The sequence below is a fragment of the Symphodus melops genome (genome assembly GCF_947650265.1).
Source record: "Symphodus melops genome assembly, chromosome: 4".
NCBI classification, from domain to species: Eukaryota; Metazoa; Chordata; class Actinopteri; order Labriformes; family Labridae; genus Symphodus; species Symphodus melops.
The window spans coordinates 18194466-18218081 of record NC_136694.1 but is presented as its reverse complement, the minus strand read 5'-3'; the positions used below and the strand labels follow the sequence as shown (position 1 = coordinate 18218081).

At 38.2% G+C, this 23616-nt stretch overlaps 2 protein-coding genes across 2 annotated transcripts; both read left to right on the top strand.

Annotated features, from left to right (window-relative positions):
* Nucleotides 1–3240: 3240 nt before the first annotated feature.
* LOC306821861 (sodium- and chloride-dependent neutral and basic amino acid transporter B(0+)-like) lies at nt 3241–10464 on the top strand. The gene is made up of 15 exons (XM_079340448.1): nt 3241–3495; nt 3841–3985; nt 4068–4199; nt 4710–4871; nt 5063–5183; nt 5261–5393; nt 5552–5692; nt 5844–5979; nt 6302–6394; nt 6481–6606; nt 7266–7384; nt 7498–7597; nt 9270–9379; nt 9669–9836; nt 9933–10464. The coding sequence occupies exons 1-15, from the start codon at nt 3442–3444 to the stop codon at nt 10059–10061; spliced, it is 1869 nt and encodes a 622-aa protein (XP_079196574.1). The 5' UTR covers nt 3241–3441; the 3' UTR covers nt 10062–10464.
* A 5180-nt stretch (nt 10465–15644) lies between these two features.
* On the top strand, nt 15645–22575 carry lrrn2 (leucine rich repeat neuronal 2). The gene is made up of 2 exons (XM_079342049.1): nt 15645–15892; nt 19265–22575. The coding sequence occupies exon 2, from the start codon at nt 19646–19648 to the stop codon at nt 22007–22009; it is 2364 nt and encodes a 787-aa protein (XP_079198175.1). The 5' UTR covers nt 15645–15892; nt 19265–19645; the 3' UTR covers nt 22010–22575.
* The last annotated feature ends 1041 nt before the right edge of the window (nt 22576–23616 follow it).

Below are 23616 nucleotides of genomic sequence, written 5' to 3'. Positions count from 1 at the left end.
TACACATAGTCACTTAAGTACAGGTACTTCCAATAAATGCTGCAGCTACATGCTAACAGAATGACAAAAGGCTAACCACATTACAAGTGCACATGGTAATTGCAATGTTAAAACAGGACAGAACACCTATATTAGACTAGTTTACATGTTCATCTTTTGGGGACTCAGGATGTACTTTGCATTGTTTTTGAGTATGTATTGTTTATTTCTGATTGATGATGTAGTTTTTTGTTGTTTGACAGAGCGACACTGGAATAATGCTGCAGAGAGTAACATTGACAAGCCTTATGACAGTCATCTCTCCTCTCCACACACCCAGACTCTAGCAGTTTACACAGGAGCTAAGAACTAAAACAGTCCTTCCTTTTTCCTGAAGTCAAACACATGACAATCTGGTCCCAGGACTTTTTTAAAAGGTCTAATGAAGCTTAGCTCACAGTGACAATACACCTAAGACACATTTTCTTACCTAAATGTTTTGATGCATATTTTTGAAGACATTTTTGCTCATAAAATCAATTTATGAAGAAGAAGATCCTCTTCCCCATACTACATAGTGCACTTCTAGGACATAAAATGTAATATTAGAATGAAAAATAGCTTTCTTTATTACATCTGTTTTTAATAACTACATTTTCAGTATTGTTGCAAAAACTGTTGATATTCGCCCATATGTTCCAATATTGACAGTAACAAAGCGAGTCCATCTCTATCGTCTCAGATGCTTTAATGTTTGGTAAGGACCAGTTACTCAAAAGAAATTTAAGAAATTACATTTATTGCATACTGTCCATAATTTAAAGCAGACTCTAAGCTATGTCTGTTTACTACTCAAAACCTTTTGAGCTGGAATCTTTGGGTCACCTTAGTTTGTTTGAATTTGACAGTAGCAGCATTCATGTTGGCATTGCCCTTACAAATAACACTAACTTCATTTCAATTGTTTATACGTTGGTATTGCTTATTTTGTATATCACATTAAAGCATATTTTAGGCAGTTGTTTGTAGCTTACAGAAAAATTAGATTGTATTCTTAGTTGCACTGATATAAATCTTTAAAATGCTAAATTTAGTTGTATTATCTAGAGTGCCTATCTATTGTAAACTGATAAGTTGAAGTAACATCCAAGTTCTTTACAGTTGCCGCGACCTCCGACCTCCCCGTCGGTCCTCCATCGTGGGTGTGGGAGGCAGCCGGGTTCAACGAAGGTCGCCCGAAAAAATCAGAGGGTTATCATCTGTTGTGAAATTTTTCCCATTACCAAAGAGTGAAAATAAAGAGTGAGAAGATCTATTCAGAAAAGAACCCAAAGATCGATCTGGTCTCGATGAACATTTATTCGAAGGCAAGATAAGCGTTCGAAGACCCCTCTCTCACACGGTGAGGAGAGAAAGAGGCCCAGAGAAAAGGCAAACATGAAAACTTATACATTTCCATCACACTACCCAGAGCACTTCCCCATCACGCCACATAGAGCCACTGCCCATCTGACAGGGCACAATCTATTCCCTAGTGTGAGAAAAGACACTACATGACTAGTTACCATCTCCCAAGGCTGAGAAGATAGATAGATAGATAGATAGATAGATAGATAGATAGATAGATACTTTATTGATCCCGAGGGAAATTCAGGGCATCCAGTAGCAGTATACAGACAGGCAGGACACAAGACATTGGTTACAATACACACCCGCTGTCCCCCCTCCCCTCTGTATACAATAAGAAGGAGATGGAGTCCAGCGAGAAAGAGCCTGGGTGACTCTTCCCACATGAACAGAGTGTAAGAAACAGAATAAAGGGAACAAAATGATGGGAAACAAAACACCCAATAGGCTGTGCATGTAGTATTCTAAGACATTTCAGATACATGTTATATGACAGATTCTATGAGACCACAGTACAATGCATATAATACACATGGAGTAAAAATTTCCATAACACATCATTATTGCCACTATCATCCCTTGAATGGTTGACATCTTTTATCCAGATCAAGACAAATGCATGATACATTTGTGGCGTCTCTGCTGCCAGCTCTTTATCGTGACATCTTAATATTTTTGTTTTATTTGTGTGCTTTATTTGAATCTACTGAATTTAAACAGTTTACTCTTTAGCAACTGATTTGAATTACATTAACTCAACTTCTAACAAAGTTAGATTTAATTAATGTGTGCAATGTGTTGCCTCAATTTTATTGAGTAGTTAATGTGCATCTCTCTTTACAGGGTTGTCCCTTTGATACAGGTGCATTTAGGCTCCCTGAAACACAAAAAACAAAGAGAAGAGAAGTGGACAATCTATTCATTTGACGTTAGCTCTCAAGCTGTGCAGTAGCTCCAAGAAAGCTGAAGAAAACAAGTTCTAAGAACATTTTGCTACATGCTTTAAGTCTGAATATTAGTTTCAATAATCAATTGAGGTCTGTAATAATAGGTTAGGCCTATTGTAATTTAACACAATGTCTAGGTAATCAAGACAAAATGATGACAAACATCTAGAGATCGTTTATAGAAAGACTTCTGGTTGCTGACAGAGCAGTAGCATGTAAAGTTAGCCAACTTTAAATCCAAAGCATTTCAGTGAAAATGTTGATGGAGACCTACCATGTAGTGACTAAATTTAGTAAACCAAATATTGTGTAAAAATGGTTAATTAGAAACCCATTTTGGATGTTGTTCTGATAGTAGCAAGTCCAATAATCCACACTGACGGTGTTTCAATTAATCCAAAACAAATTCAAACTAAAATCATTCTGACACCTTAACACGACCAAAAATATTATGCGTCCCAAACACAGATGGATAAAATCACCTGGAGCCTCTGCTTTATGCAGAGCACAAGCCAAGGCTCTAACCAGAGTTCAGTGTACTCAAAGCCAGTCCTGCAAAGGATTTTTTTCTTTTTTTTAACTAAGCAATGTGGAATGTTTTTCTTTAATATGTTCTGCATATAATTTTTGCAAATTTGATTTGCAATGATTTTTAACCTGAAAAGACTGCCTGTTGAAACCAATAAGCGTTTGTGTAAGTTTCCCAAGAATGAGAGCAGCTCAAGTGTGTGTGTCTCCGTGTCAGTGAGGGTTGCTGTCACTCTTGTTTGTCATGACTCCACTTTTACCTGAGTGTCCTGTTTGTTAATCCTGTCTCTTTACTATTTGATTAAGCCCAAGGCTTGTCATAGGGACAAGAACACACAAGGAACTGCCTGTGTGTTTGTAGGCCGCAAACACACAAATGATTATACATTTAACTTGACATCACTGTTGTAGGTGGTCCGGAGGTTTTGTTAGCAGAAAATGTGTAATGACATTCTGACCAACAAACCTGTCCCTCTGAGGATGCATTGGCAAGAATTCAGTTGAGTGGGTGTGACTTCAGACAATCCTATCTAGAAATTGGACATTTGTTCTTCAAATCATCTGAAACGCATGACTTGAAATGAGGAAATATGGCTCAAACCTTCCCAAGGATCCTTCTATTCTTTCTGATCAGGTAGGACCGTAGAAATGTGTAACAAAAATAAGTAACAGCAGGCTATGTCCAGTCTATAATAATACAGTAAGTATACTATGTATCCACAATTCACAATGTTTCTATAGTCAAGCAATGTCACAGAAGGAAATAACTGTGTGACAAAAATCTCGTCACTAATAGCTGGTAAATAACTTTTGATTATTTTTGTTGAAAGGTTAATTAGTGAATAATAGTTGTTTTTTGATGAAATGTAAAGATAAACAGTTTGTAGTTTACGTTATCTGTGGTAATTTTGTAATTACTGAAATTTACCAAACAACACGTGACAAGAACTTAAAAAAATCTCTTTGTCACTTTGAGCAGGACTTTACAAACGAAGATGGTGATGAAAATCCTGAGCGTGGGAACTGGACCAACAAGACAGAGTACATGCTCTCTATGATAGGCTTTGCTGTTGGTTTGGGAAACATCTGGAGATTTCCATATTTAGCCTTTAAAAATGGAGGGGGTAAGTATTTGGCGTCACCTTTGTAACAAGTACTTTAAGTATTTTGAAAATCGTGAAAACTTGATTTAATCCCTGTGAGCAGGTGCCTTTCTCATTCCCTATTTCCTGATGTTGGTTTTGTGTGGAATTCCCCTTTTCTTCCTGGAAAGTGCATTTGGTCAGTTCTGCAGCCAAGGTCCAATCAATGTATGGAGAGCAGTGCCACTCCTGCAAGGTAAACCTGACTAAGCAAGAAAATATTTTAAAAAATTCCTTGCATGAGACAAAGATATTGAATATGATTAAATGTTTTTGTTTTGTGAAATGAATAAAAGTTGTGGTGAAAGCTGCAAATCAGTGGAGCAAATCCTCAAATTGTGTCAAGATTTGGTAATAAATACAAATACTGTGAAACCCTTTTTGTTAATGGAAATATCATATATTGATTTAATTGTTCCAGCTTTAATTGAAGATAAGGTTTTTAGATACCAGTAAAGTACTTCATGCTGTATGGTTTAACCAAGATTTAATAAATTTATTTACGTTTCAAGATGAATTGCGGATCCATAATATCTGTTCATATTTTAATATATCTGTTTGACGTTTTTTAATCCCCAGTCAATATTAAACCGGAGAAAAATGGTGACGTGAGCTTTGACGTCTCCGTAGGGTCAGAATTTTAAGTAAACATGTCATGATGATGTCACATACTAAAAGGCCCTTTATGATGTTTTATTTTTTGCAGGGGTTGGCTTTTCCATGGTTATACTGAACATATTAGTGGCAATTTATTACAACGTCATTGTGGCCTACTGCCTGTTCTACATGTTCGCCTCCTTCCAGTTTCCTCTGCCTTGGTCCAAATGCTACAGCTGGTCTGACAGACAATGTAGCACCACACCTTTAGGTGCTTTTCCTTTGTTATTATTGTTATTATCATGAATGATATATGTCACTCTGAACAAAAGTAATCATTTAAGAAGTCCGTTTGGGGATGTTTTTTTATGCCTCAGCCACCTGTTCTGTTTATCTGTACAAACTCATCATATAGACAGATATCTTAATGTAGCCTTTAACTTGACTTCTGTTCTTTTCTAGTGTATTGCAATGTAAGTGGTGTTTTGGTGACCAACTGGACTCATCCAGACAGCAACAGCACGTGTCCTTTATCAAACAGAATTACAGTTCCAGTACAGAGCCCGAGTGAGCAGTACTGGAGGTAAGAAAAACCTGATCACATAAACTCACATTTGTCGTACTTCTATGGCTGTACACTCACATTTCTCTCCTACTCAGCCGTGTGGCTCTGCAGAGATCCAGTGGTCTCGATGAAACAGGACCAGTAGTTTGGCACTTAGCCCTCTGTCTGCTGCTGAACTCCTCAATTTTAGCTGCAGTGCTCATTAAAGGCATCAAGTCATCTGGCAAAGTAAGTCACCTATACCTCATAGCTAGACTTCCTCCAGAGTCCAGTCTGTTAAAATCCACTTCCTTCTCCTGCGAAGAAAAGCGAAAGGTTCCTGTGCTTAATCCTTACTCATATCCTTTTCCCACATTCAGTATAAAAACAAATGATTATCTTTCCAGGTTGTATATTTCACAGCTACATTTCCTTACGTGGTGATCCTGATCCTGCTGATCAGAGGTGTGACACTAGAGGGAGCGAGGGACGGACTAGAGTTCTTCATCGGCTCCAAATCCAATTTTACTAAACTGACAGAAGGACAGGTAAAAAACCTTTTGCTTAAGCCGACAAGATCAGAATAGTTACCTTAATATGCACATTTTAAGCAAATACAAAATTTACCACATTAAACATTGTACCGTATAGCTAGCCTGCTAGAATGTGCTGCTTTACACCAAACATTCTGTGTTTTAGGTTTGGAAGGATGCAGCGACTCAGACTTTCTTTTCCCTGTCTATTGCGACGAGTGGAGTTTTGACTTTTGCTTCCTACAGCAACTTTAACAACAACATGCTCATAGATTCAGTTATTGTATCTGCCACTAACCACGGTGGGGAAAATAATTAACTTGCATTATCGTTAGATCTTTTTTTTTAACAATTTAAAGTGTGTAATGCATAAGTACTTAATTTAGTAAATTTTAAGTCAATACGTTTACTTTTTACATGGACCATGGAAATGTATTTGTGTGAAACCAGACACTTGTGGGACAACCTAATGCTCGTAAAGATATTCTGTGTCTTTTGGGTTTGTTTTGATAATAGAGCAGACATACAGTATGGGTTTAAGAAGCTTCAACCTAGCCCTCTGAGATCATTTCTGATGTCTGAAATGTATGTGTTACTCACTTTGAGATTGTCATCTCCTTCTAGTTACCAGTGTGTTTGCTGGATTAGCCATCTTTTCCATCTTGGGTCATATGGCTCATGTCTATGGAAAACCTATTGAAGAAGTGGTGACGGAAGGTCAGACAGCTGAAGTCAATCTTACTTTTGAAATGAACTTTTAAAAATCTGTACTTTGACGTTTTGTGTCTTCATCTTTTTTGTAGGATTTGGTCTGGCCTTTATTGTGTATCCAGGTGCTTTAGCTGAGCTTCCCCTTTCCACTTTCTGGTCCATCCTGTTCTTTTTTATGCTCTTCATTGTTGGCCTGGACTCCCAGTTTGCACAAATAGGTAAGATTTTCTTAAAAGCATGGTTCAGCTGTAATGCCTTCCTAATTTATCTCAGAACCAATTGGCTCTCATCTGAGGAGAATCTATGTTTCTATCTTGGCATACTATAGCTAACTTCTCCAGTGTCGCCAGTGGTCAGATATGTTCCAGCCTACACTGCCTTTGTCACGCTGCAATGGCAACGCATAATTTTGCTGTCTGCAAAACAAATGCCATAACTTTTTTGGGACTGCCTGTCCATCCGTTTATGGTAGGGCTCAGCTTATATGAATACTAAGTTACATCCTGTAGTGGCTTCACTCTGGCTTACTTCACTGGTTGAACCTGAACGTTAAAATACATCATTGCCAGACTGATGCTGGGATGTCATTATGGGAATCCTTAATTTAGCTGCTATTGCTCTCCATACTGACTGTTGTTCTTCATAACTTAAAGCCTGTTGATATGTGACTGGTCAATACTGATCTTACTGCAACTGCGTACTACACAGGGAAAGCAGAAACGTTCCTAAAGTCTGGTATTGAATCTGTAAAAACATAGTACTAGGGAAATGTACTTATCCTGTACTTCAATTCTTTCAAAACACTGGATTTGTGTTTGAAGCTACAGATCACAGTGAACCACCCACAAACTATTCTCAATTCTCTCCTTGTCTTTAGAGGTGATCGTCACCTGTCTGTGTGATGCCTTCCCCGAAGTCTTCAAACAAAAAAGAGCTTTATTAACAATAACAGCAGTTGCAACCATTTTCCTGCTGGGTCTTCTTTGTGTCACAAGGGTAAAGCAAATCTGTCAGCAATGACTGCATTCCTATTGTCTTATATCATCAGACCACCCAAATGCTGTCTCTCTGTATGTTTATGTGTTTTTATACAATTGTGTTTGGTACAGGCAGGTATATACTGGGTGACTCTGATGGACCAGTTTGTTGCAAGCTGGGTACTACTTCTTTTGGCTCTCACCGAGATCATTGGTATCTTCTACATTTACGGTAAATAACTCTATTGGTCATTTTTTTGTCCATATTTACAAAATGTACAACGATTGCACTAAAACTGATACAGAAAAATGTTTCAGTTGTTTGTTTGTTTATTCGGCCAAAAGCAATGAAAAAACATAAACATCGAAAAAAGAAAACACAATCTAACAGTTTATGACCAAAGGGCTTAGGCTGAAGTTTTACTTTATTATACTTAGCCCTGTACACAATTCAGGTAAAGTTTATTCTATGTATACACACGAATATAAAGAAACAAAAAAAGAAACATCAAAAGCCAATAATTCTAACATATGCAGGAATACCATCAATACACTCTGTTCATTCCTGTGATCGATATTTCTTTGAAATTATATATTTTAAGCTGTAACTACATGATGTATAATATCCTTTACCAGCCTCATATCTATGTTACAACAGTCTGTTGACCTTTTGTTTTTACATTTATTTACAATGCCAATTATTTCAATTTCATCCACACCACTAAGAAAAAAAGAATTTACATTATGGTTGCTGAGACTGGGAGTTGAACCTCGCACATCCTTAGTTTGTTCCATTCCTTTTGCTAATCAAGATCCAACATTTGCTAAAAAGTCATTAAATGCGTTGGCTATTTCTTCTGTCTCGTCTCGTCTGTTACCACTAGATGGTCGTCTATAAAATGATTCAGAAATGCATTTCCTTTTTTCACATTCCTGATTATGCCATTTAGCAATTTCCAAGTTTCTTTAGTGTCATGTTGATGCTACTCCAGTAGTTTATGATAATATTTTTACTTATTTGTTCTGATTATATTTATCAGCCTATTTTTATATATTTTGTATCGTTGTTCAGTTACTATAGTCCTGTGTTTTATATATAATTTGTAAAGATGATTTTTCTTCTTGTAAGCATTTGCAATGCCATGTGTGATCCAAGGCTTATCAGAGGCAATTTTGTTTTAACATTAAAAACGTTGTATTTAAATTAACATGAAACTTTCTGGTTAAAAAACCCTATTAAAGTTTAACAAGGATTTTGGTCAGAGGAGCATAGGCTGTCTGTAATGGGATTTGCTGGAGACGTTGCTGATAAGGAGGAGTGAGCAGGAGTGTGGTATTGAGGAAGAAGGGATTACACACTCCTGGTAAAACACCTGGAAAATGTTTGCTTTCTGGCCAACAAGATGGAGGACCTGTTGCTTCCTAACAGCTGAACTTGTAGTGAGGACTGCAAGGACAGAGGTATCAAAGCTAGAGTAACAGGCCTGCTTTACACTACTTGTCGTGTTTTTGAAGAAATACCAAAGACTTAGTCAAACTCACTGACATTGTGAAGTCTTACAAGTGCCTTTGTGAGGATGTGTGTACAGCTCAGGACCTTCACCACGTACAACAACCAACCTGGTTTAGACCACATCTCAGGCAGCAACGTCAGGCCAAGGAGGAGGTGTACAGCACTGGGGATTGGGACCTGTATAAGCAGGGCATATTTTAGAAAAAAAAAAGATTTTTATAATCATAGGTAAATTTTTTGTCCTTGTATAGTTTCTTAATTGTTTTACATGTCTGAAACCTTGGCTAACAGTCAAGCTCTGACTTATCATCATGTTCATGTTGTTACCAGAAGTGCAACAGCCTCATTGATTTTAAACATGAACATGTGTTTTGTGTCTTATGCAATGCAGGTGGGAACAATTTTATTAAAGACATTGAGATGATGATTGGAAAAAAGAGCTTTTGTTTCTGGGTGTGGTGGAGAGCATGTTGGTTCTTCTTCAGCCCTTGCATCATTGTCGTAAGTACAACCTTTAACTCTGATATTTTCATTTTCACCTTAACAACTAATAAAAGGCCCATTGTATTAGCTTTATATTTATAAAAGATCAAATTATCTGGGAAAAAAGTTTGTATGTTTGATATTAGACCTATCATAAAAGTAGTTGGAGGAGGGGGCTGCTGATTACCAGCATGACATATGCATACAGTGCGTGAGGCTCATCTTTTTGCAATAACAGTTATAATGGCCCCTTTTGGTCTGTAGTAAACTAATTTGATTTTCTCTTGATTACTTCATTTTCATCTAGGTGGTCCTGTTGTGGTCTCTTATAACCTTTGTGCCCCCCACCTATGGAGAGATTAAGTTCCCAGCCTGGGGCTTGGCCCTCGGTTGGTGTATGGTTGCTTTCATCATCATATGGATCCCCATGGTTGCTGTACATAAATTGATTAGAGCAGAGGGAAGTCTCTGGCAGGTGTGTATGTTGTCTGGTATAATACAGTAAGCCTTTAAAGCAGGATAAATAAATGAGCAAACGTGTTCTGATCTTAACAATCCCATATTTTGACAGCGTGTGAAGATCTTGTGTGTTCCTTCTGAGGAGTGGCATCCCTATCTGGAGATCTATCGAGGGGAACGCTACTCAGAACAAAACTGTCACCATAGAAGACCTGTTTTAACAAACAATAAGCAAATGTAATTTGTGATTCAGAAAATACATGCTGCTCATGGCTTTCATACAATTGGACAGTACTTAGACATTTCTTTTCAACCAATCATTTCAAGCCAAAGCTGAATGCCCAAATGAAGTATGATAATATTGTCATGAAAAGGCAGACTGACAGTCAGATGATGTCCTTTGCAGTAAAATCTACAAACACATATTTGCATAAGAATGCTGAGTATGAGGGATACAAGTCATGGGCTGTGGTAATGGACTTTGTTTTCACTTGTTGCCTGTGTAGAGTAATCCAGGCCAGTCAATTATTTAACTCATTCTTTATACCTGCAAAGAAACATCTGCACATCCACGCAGAAAACAATCTCAAGAAGTTTTTGCTGCACTTTAAGGCAATTCTCTGGTCTCTAGCTGAAAGTCAGAGAACATGGCACTTAAAAAAGCAGTCTTATTCCAGATGTCCTTAATAACTCTTTAAAAAAAACCTCCAGGTATTCACTTTTTCTCAAATAAAAAAAAAAAAAATCTAACTAATTTAGAGATCAGCCAAAACCTTTCAAAGAAGGAAGTCTAACATTTTTAATTGCACTGGAATTTCTGTTCATCTTAAAGAAAAACGACAACTCTGTATGTGCCCTATGCCTTATTGTTAAATGCTGCGTTTACGAGAATTGTGTATGAAAATACCTGCAGTGAAAAATTGACAAAAAAATGAAGCTTTCACCATCATTTGCAATATCAATTGTAATTAAATGTGAAAACAGCAAACACATTTAAATGTCATGAAAAGTGTGATGTTCAAAGGTAGCATTCAAACATAATAAATGACAAAGGGATCTCAAGTTTTAAAACATGGTGAAAATTGTATTTATTTTGTGATAGCATGAAGATATAATGACAGTGTTCATGTTTAAAAAATAATGGGAATCACATGGGCTGTTACATTGTTGATATAATTTATTTTCTTTTAGAGCACAAATCCATTAGGACCGAAACGGTGACCTTTGAGACATTTAATGATAAGTTGAAATAATAATACACTTTAATTGATTACATTATAAATATATGATGCATGGGATCAGACACAAACAGTGGTCGACATTAATGCATGAAGTTAGACATAGTGTGCTTATTCTCGTTTTTTAAGTGTTCATAAGAAGTAGAAGGATATAAGACTGGATGGAGTTTTTAACCTTGGTGTGGCAGCCATGCTTTCAGATTTTTTGAAGATAAATTATTGTCATCAAATTGCCTTCAAGGATTCAGTGATATCAGTGTTTAATGTTTCACATCACATAACATTTACAAAAAAAAAAACTTCCAGGTCGCTTCTACGGCTACTGGATAATCTCACTGGATTTGTGTTGACCCTCTGAAAGTATTTGAAGGATCACCGACCTCATTAGTAATCATCTTCTAGACACCGTGAATATAAGCTCCCATTTGATTACCACCATAAAATGGTTGTTAACATAAGTCAGGATCAAAATGGTAGACACACTCACTGAAAGTATCCTGCCTTCCATCAAAACTGCAATGATTGCTATGCTACAGGTTTTTATCCACTGCCAAAAAATTTAATTTCCTACAAATATATCATCACCTTTCGACAGCTCAGTCAGATCTTGCTTCTATTTGTTTTTCACTCTGGATGTAATATGAATGTAAACTGTAAAGTTGTACCCTCACGCAAAACAGTTTGGTGCTAAATTCTCAGAAAAATAGTGTGATTAAAAAAAGTATTGCACGAGGCTTTCATTTATAATAAAATGATGTATTTTTTGTGTTGCTGCGTAACTGTAACATGGTGTGTTTGTGGCTCAGTGTGAGAGTCGCTTGTGGAGATCGAACCCCCTGGTGATCCTTTAAGTATCCGTAAATGAACTATGTGCACTTGCCTTCAATGTTTATAAACCCAAGTGCTGGCTTCAGAAGGCAGAGGTTTTCGGAGCAGGGACCTCTAAGACAGTGTGGTCTTGTTGCTTCAGTCATTTTTTGACATTAATGAGTCCCTTTTAAGATGTTTCACATGCTTTTGGTAAGTGGGGGGTTTGAGGGTTGTTGTTTGCCACACAGGGCCACCATATGTTTGGGTGTAACAGAAATAATAATTACACAACAGAAAGTGTGCACAAACTTTTGTTGTTGTTGTTTTGAGGCCTGTATTAAATTATGCACTACCAAATCTGCCCACCAGGGAGAAACAATGAGCCATCCAAAGTCACTTTCTATCCAAGAATATATGACTCTTTTTCTTGGATAAATATAGTGCCTCTCCAATGATGTCATGCTTTTGAATTGGTTAAACTTCCAAATAGGCTGCAAAATAGGTCTAGACCGTAGCAACAAAAGATCTTGTTCTTTTCTGCCAATGAGGTAAATAACACTGAATTAATTGAACCACTAACCAAAGTTTTCACCATGGCAACCATGCACATTGAGCCAGCTGATAAACAGACCTGTTGCTTTCTCCCACACAGCAAGAACAGCTACATAGCACACGACAACACGCACACACACAAACTAAAACAAAATGGTTCACTCGTGCACACAACCATTGTGCAAGTTTATTAACATCTGACAAATGTAAATTTATCATGATGTCTTTTGTGTTGAGGAGACAGGATAAAGTCACATAAACACACCTTTCTGCTCTCCTGCAAAACCACAAACAGATCAATGGGGAGGTTCTGCAGTCATTACTGTATGCAAGTTTTTATTTTCATTATGTCTTAGCTAACGGGAGAGCAAGACTGATTAAATGTAAAATTAGCAGTTACAGTGTGTCAGTGTTTTTTTTCCGAACTTGAGAACATCCTCACATAAGAAGCAATGTTTAGTTGAGATATAAAATCCCTTCAAAAATGTTGATTATTTTCTGTTTTGGCTGTAAAACTGCATACATACAGAATATCAAAATGCAAACATGTATTGTCAATGAAAAAAAAAAAAAAAAAAACTCTGTGTTCAGTTTCCTCCATCCATTTCGGTTCCTCCACTCCCGCCAAGCTCCTCCTCAATCCGGCACTATTAGATACTGCTGGTCTCGTCGCCATGGCAGCAAATTCTCAATAGTTTTCTCTCTGACATATTTCCATGTATACATACTCTCTAACACACTCACAGACATGTTTAGCTGAGATGTGGGAGGGTTGTCCTTGACTCTTTGTGTGTTCTCATGCAGGTCCAGCTGGGGAATGAGTCCACAAGTGAACAGAATTGAAATGCCAAAGTGGTGACAGGATGCACATTTACATTTAACCTGTTACATGATATCAAGAACAACCATGGGCTGTTATGCATCTTTTAGCATGTGTACCAAACTGTGTATCAGTGTGTGCACTGTGCTTGCAAAAAAAGTTTTGAAATGAACTTGCATACATTCTTGCCTGTTAATAAAAATGTAATTAACCGTTAACCGTAATTTTATACTTTGATTCAATGACTACTGTCCTTCTAAAGTATTTGTCAAGGAAAGTCCGAAGATTGTCAGTCTGTGTTTCCACTTCTGCATCATCAAATCTTTAGATTATGGGACACACAAATGGCCAATACTCAAATGTTAATATTGAACTTTTTACTATTTTAAAAGTACATTTTGCATGATAAATCATCATAAATGACACCACATACATTTTTAGCTTGGTTGCAATATGCAGGTGCTCACAGGATTGTTATGTCTCCTGCAGATATCACTGCTGCTGATGTCAGCTCATAGAATATGAAATGAAGGCAGAGAAAAAAGGAGAGAGCTGAGATGGAGAGAAAGGAGAATTGAGAGGGAGACGGACAAGAGGATAGGCAGAACTGATTTTCTTTCTCCAATATAAGCAACAACCCCCTGGTGTTGCTATGGAAACACCCCCTTCATCTCAGCAAACTACCACTTATCCTTGCTGCCTTTCAGTGAGCAGGGCATGTGGGTGTGTGTGTGTGTGTGTTGGCGGATGAATTACTGAAGCAAATGAACAGAAAAGTCATTAGAAAGCAATGTCAGACTATTTGAAACACACACAAACTCACATGAATATTTATGCACATACACATCAACATTAATACATACCAATATATAGCCTCAAACAGCATAAGTGCAGCAAAACTAGCTGGCTTCACTGTTTTTGCCTTTTGATATTTTTTTCTCAGTGTATTTTGCAATAGCTCCCCTCTATCCTTTCTATCACAAACTCTCTGGCTGATTTCCAGATACCACACACACTCAGAAATATGATAACAGCACAGACGGAGCCACAAAAAGTATTTTCCCCCTAAGCAAAATGTAAATAAAAGTAAAAGGCGATTCCTTTATTGAACCTATTCAATTCAATTTTATTTTTCATTTGCCTCAAATTATACAATCTACAGTCAATGCATATGCATTTTGCCCAGACACCCTCTTATATCTCAAACTATTCAGCATTGTTATGATAAATGGGGTGCCTCCAAATTCCACCATTGGCAACATGGAAAATCTGTAGTCTGTGACATGTAAGTTTTCCACAGGTCTACACAGTGTTTCCATGTAGCTTTATTTTTAGTCTTTGATTCAACATCAACACTAGTGTATGTTTCCTCAATGACCAGAGGCTCTCTGCACTCTTCACAAGCATTTCATTTATCATGAGGACCCCTTGACTTTGGAAAGGTCTGATGAGATGAGGCGGGCACATTCAATAACGTCTTTTAAATCACTTCTTACTCACTTTTATTGACTTGCTTTTCTGTGAAATAACCTTTTTAATTGCCTTTATTAATCTTTCCCTTGTATTATTTTATTGTTCTTAATATCGTTTATACATTCTTAATTATTCTTCTAATGTTTTATCCTTTCTATTGATCCTTTCCTTTATTCATTGTGTTGCTCTTTATTTCTTAATACATTATTTTATTGTTTGTCTTCTGTCCTCTGAGGTTTTTGTTTAAACATCTATCTTTTATATCTTCCTTTTCTTTTTAGTTCCTCTTCTTTAATCTTGTATTATTGTCATCACCTGTTGACTTCTTATATTTTGTTTTATTTTATTCTATTGCTTTATAGTTTTAACTGCTCTCTGAGACCTACCTGCATCTCTTCTTCTCCTGTTTTGCTTTTATGTTATTTTTGTTGACTTCTCTGTGTTATTGTCTGGAGTTTCTGCCTTTGCTTTGTCTGTCGAAGCATTTTGTAAACAAACCAAACAAATATTATCATGTTTTTTTTTTTTTTTTCTTTTTAATTAAAGGTCATATACTATCCTTATTTTCAATAAGTTTAAAAAATTGTCAGAGGTCTCCAAAACATGCCTCTGAAGTTTGTTGTTATAAATCCACTCTGATCCAGTAGTTTATCAAGCCTATAAATCCCTCTATTTTAGTGTTTAGTAACCAGCTATGACCCTGCACTCTAAGCAGGTCTTTAATCTGCACACAATGGTAGGAAACCAAAATACAACCAGGAGCAAAAGAAAACTTGTCATCTAGAAATAATTACACACTGTACTGTAACTAACGCAAGAGGTTTCGCTTCTGCTTTTGACAGAAAAAAAAAGAAAATGAGGGAGAGAGTGAGGCAGCAACCGACAGAGAGGAGAGATGAGAGGGATAGAAACTCTGCTGCAGAACACACCTCATCTCCATTTTAGCTGGAGGGAGGGAGAGAGAGGCAGAGAGGGAGAGGCAGAGAGGGAGAGATCCAGACTGTGCCAATTTTCTCTTCAGCTACAGTGGCGAAGAGGGGAAAGCCAGGACTGTGATATTTCAGACAATCCACAAAAGTGTGGATAGGGAGAAGAAGCAAGAACAGGCCGGGCACGTGAAGCATATATGCAAAGAGAGAAGGATCGACAGACAACGATGTAGCCTGTGCTTCAGCTGGGGTAAGAAACCTGAGAATATATTCGAAGCAAATGGCACACACATTTGGCTTTAGGTGCATGTAAACTCACTGTGATGAAAGCACTTTTGATGAAAGGTGTTGGCAGCAGGAGTGTGTTAGTGTTACTGGGATTTCTTTTGGCAGAGGGGGAGAAAGATTCAAGTTTGTGGGGTTTCATGCATGCTTGTACAAAGCATGTTTATTATTTGTATTATTATAATCAGGATCCTCATCCTCACCTCCCTCTCTCGCTCTCTCTTTCTCTGCCAACATCTCTCTCAATAAATCCTCTCTCTATATTCCGCCCTGTTGCAGTGTCTCTCTGTGCTTTTCCTGCACAACACAAACAAATCTTATGCAATGGACCATTTCACGCATATCCATTTTCTCCCTCAAACATTTACACAAGGTACAGGTCTTAGAAATCCTTTCTCACACTCCATTTTACTCAAGATTTTAACAAGCAGAGTAAAATGGAGCCAATCCTGAAACTACAGTTGGTCTTTTAAAAAGCTCTTTTAAAACTTCGTTATAGTTGCACATCAGGGGAACAAGCTCATCATTGCATAATTTATCCCACATCTTGTTGACAATTACACCGAGAACTGCATAGCACAAGCTAATAGGAAATATTATTTTGTTCATAGCAAGTTTGTTTATCAGGCAATAATTTGAATTAAAGCTGATTGAGGTGTTATGTGAACAGTAACTCACTCAGATGCTGAATTTGTCACATTTGTGTTATGATCAGAGATGTGATCAGATAAAAGATATATCTGCCAAGTAAGTATAAAATGTAATTATACTAATATATTTTCTATTTTTTTTGCATCTTGTTTTAAGTCAGTTTCAGTCTAGTTGTTAGTGCAGTACATGAGGTATAGCTTGTGTGGGAAAGTGTGTGGGAGGGAAATATCCAGCTCCTTTGAAACATTGGCAGTTGGGAGTTCCTATGTGGTCAAAAACTAAAGTTCTTTTTACAAAATGAGGACATGATTTTGGAGGTACTTAGGTATATATAAAATGTAGAGTTTTTCTCCATCCTTAGCTTATGAAACATTTACAGTGAAGGACTTTGCACCTTTCCAATTTAATACAGGAAGGAATACATCAGATTTTGGTTTAAGGTCATTGTTCATTTGCTTCCTGGACATCCATACCTCAGTATACTGTCTAAGTAATTGTAATCACAAAGGGTCAGGGGAGTAATAATGGCCACTCGAAAACAATTTGCCTTTTACCCACAGTACAAGCAGACTCTGGAGAGCAGGAAGGAGACAGTTTTATGAAAGTAGCCGCTGAGTCATACAGATCTGTTTCACTCTTCTTTTCTCAATAGTCCCATTTAGAGTGCAACACAAGTCCTCTGAAAACACAGAGAAGCACAAAGTCCTGTAAATACAAACCTGTGACCTTTTGAAAGCACATAAATATTCAGTGAAACGATGGATCTACCATTGAGCAGGTTTTGTATGAAGGATGACAGATTTTGGATGAAAGTGAGAAGCTGATAGAAGAGTGAGACTTGCTTCTATGTTTTCACTGTTACATAACGTACTGCACTTACTCCTCACAGGGAGGTAGGGGATACATATTTTGTTCTTTACGCCATGATGTTTGGTTGTTATTAAGCACTACCCTTAAATCATAATTTAATTGACTTGGCAAATTTGTTTTCCTTCTTGTTTGTTGAAAAAACTTGGAAAGCATCCCTGAACACTTTCTCCTCATTTGCTGGTTGGACAGAACTTCCTGTTAGTCACGTCGACTGTGGATGTCAGTAGCAGATGAAGAGTTTAATCACTCCAGCTGCCAGGATGGAAACACTAAGGAAAGGTTCAAAGTTCAACAAATGACTACTTTGTATGATGTTTGAAGAGCACAAAGATGTTGAAGGGGCAATGCTTCAGAAATGTAGTCACGATAAACATTCTAGCGTCTGATGGTACATCTGTGATTTTATCATCCGATACACGTGTCCAATCAAAACAAGTTCCAAAATAAACCTCGTAACACTCAGACCAAGGCTTGGATATGTGTTTCCATGGTAACTATGCAGTGCTCTATGCCTATGATCATCATATCATGTATCATAAGACTTTTGCATTTCCTTCCTTTTTAAGGACAAAAGAAAAATATAAAATAGCAAGACAAAGGATAATAAAAATAAGACTTAATCAATGCCTTCTTCATAACAAATTACATTCACAAGTTATACTGTATATCAGATTAAAGGGTTTGTGTTTAACTCTTTCTTTTGTAATATTCTCCACAATAAACCAGTTTGCTTGTTGTCCAAGCAACAATGCAAGTGCTATTCCACCACCTACCTTCGATGAGTTCAAGCCTTAAAATAACATTATAACCCAAAATAACACATTTACCACACCAAACAGAAAACAACAGTTAGAAACTAGCTATTAAATATTATGCTGCTATCATGTAATTGGAATAATAATAAGTAATAGGTAACAACCATATACTGTAAAAATGTAACAACTTGAAAACATTATTACATCAATGCATAGTGTTGATTAAGTTATCACATAATTGCAGAACATTTTCACCAAATAAACAGGGGTGCTGGATGTGTTTAGAAGTTAATTTGTTGGTTTGTTTCTTTGCAATTTACCAGAAGGCTTTATAAGGGGACGATTTGTCAATGTAGTGTTAACATCTTGACGGGCTACCATCAAGTGGCCAGAAGACTAATTACTGCAAGTTTACAAAGCTGGTCAGTTGATTACTGGGATCTAATTTCTAACAAATGCCCATAATGCATTAATGTCATGATGTTGCACAATGACTACTGAGCTGGACTGTCATTTGTTGTGGTAAAAGAGTCTGCCAAATGCTGTTAATGTACTTCTGATGTAACTGATGTTGATTTGTGTGTGCGCGCATGTGTGTGTGAGAGAGAAAAAGAGAGAGAGAGAGTGTGTAGACAAGTCTTTTCCATAATAGCCTTGAGTACAGAATGATGATAATGTAAAAGATCCTTGGGGTCTTTTTAAATGTTACATAATAACAAATACTGATATAAAATATTTAAGATATGTGGTTTCATCACTTCTGCATGTTTACCTCCTGTGGTTGGCCAAAAGAAAGTCCCACTATCCAGACCTACTCTCTTTCATTCTAAAATCCTGCTTTATTAGTCTACAAAATACATTCATGTCTATCTGATGTGACTTAACAGAGACAGCCTTTGTTTTTCATACTGTTTAGAAAAGACACTAACGAGGGAAGATATTATGGAATGTGTTGCGTTTAAGTGATAAAATCAGTTGTAACAGCTAAATGTACTTTTTGGTTTTGTTAATTTCTCTCTAAATATCTTTCTCTTCTCTTCTTGTGTTTCTGAAAAATACAGTGACCCGCTATGCTGACAACAACGAATCCTTCAACTGTGGCCAGGAGATGAGATCGATGGTGTGACAACACAGGCTGTAATTGAGTTATAGCCAACGCACAGACCCTGTTTTACCACTTCCATCAAAGTTACACATATAAACGCTCTTGGTAACAGAGGCCTAGTCTACAAAGGGAGCATTGTCATTTTCATTTGTTGTATCTGCAGCTGCTGTAGAAAGCTGTCAACAATACAGATGCTCATTATTCCACAATGTTTTGAATGACCGACAGTGAAGCTGTACTGAAACCCTGCTTCAAACACAATTCCAGTCTAAATGGTTCATATAAAAAAATAATATCCACCCCTTTTCTTCAGCTGCTCCTGTGACCTGTGAGGATTATGAGGCCAAATTCAGTATATCTGCAGACACACTGTCTCCTGTGTGTGTTCATTGGTTTATGTGTGCCAACTGTTGTTGTGGGCTCCCTACCTCACGCACTACCATGGCACGTCTCCTGCCCAGCCCAGTGTGTGTGTCAGATCAAGCCTTGGTTCTCTGATTCTGTCTACCATGAAGCTCCTACTGTGGACTGCAATGACCTGCTGTTGACCAGGCTTCCTTTTCCCATACCCCCTAACACACACACCCTGCGCCTGCAAAGTAATCTTCTGTCTGAACTCGACACTGCTGTGCTGCAAGACCTGTCCAATCTCACCGATCTGGACCTTTCTCAGAATCGCTTCAACCATGTCAGAACAATAACTAAGAGCTCCTCCCTGTCCTCTTTGCTGTCGCTACATCTAGAGGAAAACCATCTCACTCATCTCCCTGCCGCCTCATTCTCCTCACTGCCAAATTTACAGGAACTCTTTCTCAGCCACAACAACCTGCACTTTATAGCACCTGGAGCATTTGCAGGACTAGACTCCCTGCTGCGTCTCCATATCAACAACAACAAACTTACCACGGTTGACCCCCAGTGGTTCAGGGCTTTGTCTCATTTAGAAGTTCTCATGCTGGGTGGAAACCCAGTGGAATCCTTGCCTGACCGTGGTTTCCTGGCCCTGAAGTCCCTGCGCAGTCTTGTCCTTGGCAGTATGGGCCTGCGAGGCTTGGCAGAAAAGGCTCTAGAAGGTTTAGAAGGCTTGGAAAGCCTCTCATTTTATGACAACAAGCTTACAAAAATCCCCACTCAGGCTCTAAAGAGAGTGCCTGGACTGAAGTTCCTTGACCTTAACAAGAACCGAATCAAACTGATCGAGACAGGAGACTTTAGAGACATGGTCTACCTGAAGGAGCTTGGCCTGAATAACATGGAAGAGCTTGTGTCCATTGAGAAAGGAGCACTGGAGAACCTTCCAGAGCTCACTAAACTTGAGATTACTAACAACCCACGTCTGTCCTACATTCATCCACAAGCGTTCCTCCAACTGAGCCGACTGGAGAGTCTGATGCTCAACTCCAACTCTCTCAGTGCTCTGCATGAGCACGTTGTGCTCTCCCTGCCAAGTCTTCAGGAGGTTAGCTTACACTCAAACCCACTGCGTTGTGACTGTCTGTTCCACTGGGCTGCGGAGGAGACCTCTCACCCTCACATTGAAGAAACACCAACACCTCGGATGGTGCGTTTTATCCAACCACAGGCCACGCTTTGCTCTGAACCCCCAGACCTCAGAGCTCGCAGGGTTAGAGATGTCTCTTCCAGGGAGATGTCGGCTTCATGCCTCCCTGTGATCCCTACGAGCTCCCTTCCGTCTTACGTTGGCGTAAAAGAAGGAGGAAAATTGGTCTTGCACTGCCGGGCTCTTGCAGATCCACTGCCTGAACTGTACTGGGTCACGCCCTCTGGTCTCAGACTTGGTCCTGTACTGAGCGGTGCATCTAAAGGTTCACCAGGTCCTGATCCTTGCCATGCCATGACAGTCTCTGAGGGACTTAACCAGACAAATGTCTCCAGCGTCTCTCCCAGCCACACTCAGGATGATACTCCCTGTAACCCTTCCAAACACTACCAGCTACTGCCTGAGGGGACTCTGGAGATTAACAAGGTGACCCTCAGAGAAGCAGGGTTGTATACCTGTGTAGCTGAAAATACTCTAGGTGCAGATACACGGAGTGTCACAGTCGGTGTTCATGGCAGAGAAAAGAAAAGAAGGAAGAGTGTTACTGGGAATTTAAAGGGATATGAGACAGTCGGAGAAGATGCAAGACTGGAGGTGAGAGAAGTTGGACAACACTATGCTATCCTCTCCTGGCATAGCGGGCACAACCTCCCTTCAACTCGTCTGTCCTGGCAAGCTCTTTATTCAAATGCACACACACCAACATATACCACGCGTATCCTGGCTGGGACACAAAGCTTCAACCTGACACACCTGCAAGCAGAAACTTTTTACAGAGTGTGCCTACATTTAGGGACCAGTGAGGGGGGTACGCATGGCAGCAGGAGATCAAGAGAGAGCAGAATGCCTCAGTGTATTTCATTCAGAACAAAAGATTTACCAGAGCCTGAACCCAGCCTGAAAATTACCCCTGAGCTGACCTCCACAGCAGTCACACTGTTGCTCCTCGCACTCATACTGATGCTGCTGGCAGGGCAGAGCTGGGACACAGAGCCCAATAAGGGGGCAGTAAAGCACCACATTACCATTCTCCAGGAAATCAAAAGTCCAAAGGCTCTAATCATCGATCAAAGAACAGAAGCGAGCAACGAAAATCTGCCTAAAAAAAGTGAAAAATGTCCATTATATCAGGACTGCTGAAATATTTTTCGGGAATCACAGTTGGAAGAGACAAGTCAAAGCTAAGAGCAGAGGTCTGGAAAGAGATTTGTATTTATTTTATATACCGTATAAAGTATATTGACATTGTTTCTGTGTAAAGATGTATTGTACAGAATGCCTAAACTCTAAACAGGGAAATGAAACTGGACAATCATACTCCTGCAACACAGTGAGTAAACACAGGAGAAACAAATGAATCTGAGCCGCCTGTGACTGCTGAACTGGAACTAAAGGAAACCTGCTGTAATTGAGGGACTGATATTCACAGAGGACAGTTGCTCAGACCTCCAGGGTACTTTAATCTTTCCTGTTTGAACGTGGTAAAAACTTTCAGCATATGTTACTCTATCTTGAGACTAAATGAAGTTTCTGCATTGATGTTAACAACCTTTTGCTTAGCTTCCAGTATCTTAAACAAGGTTGTCAATCTTGCAGCACATATACATACTACTTGTCCAATTATCCTGCCTAGAGTCCCACACTCTCTATAGGTATAAAGTGATCTTAAAGTGATTGTGATAAATTCTATTTTGAGCTATTATATAATAAAATCTATTTAAATTACCCAGCGTTTACTCTTCTTCTGTTTAATTGTGTTAGAGATATACACACGATGTGTGTATGTATGTATGTATGTATGTATGTATATATATATATATATATATATATATATACATATATATATATGATTGGTAATTCTTGTTTTTTTAAATACTGGTGAAAACATAGCATAGCAGGTAAGAGACCTTAAACCTAACTGTCTCTAACATAGCCACTCAGAAGGGGCTCTGCAAACTGAAATTCATGCACCTTCATTCACCTCTGCATGCAGCTGCCATTGCTCTACACTGAGGTTAAGCATGATAAGCTCCTTGACAGCCACTCAGTAAACATGGGACACAGTGTGTCCCCTGCTGGATGAGACCTGGAACTGAGCGAGGCCGTTCAGCCTGGCCACCGGATCACAAATTCTCTAGAAGGGTCTTCATACAAAACTCGCATGCATATTTTATGGTGAATTGTTAATCACAGTAACAGTCTTCGCCATACTGGAATTTGTGTGTTCTTGCCTTGTGTGAAGTCGTGACAGTTTGATATATGGTTGTTGGATTCCTGGTTGAAAAGACACGGGGATGAGACGTAAAACTTTGTTCTGCAGCACTTCTACCTATTAAACACAAATCATCGGCTGCACAACACTTCCTCATCACGTCACTAAACTAACCTCCACTATACACATCGTGTATATATATAAATATAAATATATATATATATATATATATATATATATATATATATACACACACACATACATATATAGGCTAAGAAGAAGAGGCTAAGAAGACAAAGGCTATTTGATAATGATTGATAATTTAGTTGGTAGATCAAGCAAATTACTGTTAGTGCTTCAGAAATTATTTAATCGTCCACATATGTAAAGAATTAATTTGTAAATATAAGTAGTAGTAAGAAAATATGTAGATATGTAGACTATGTATGGCATTGGAGTGTTTTCAAAGATATCAATATGTTCATTTATTTATTGAACTTAAAGCAGCAGGTAAATATGTTCTTACATACAACAA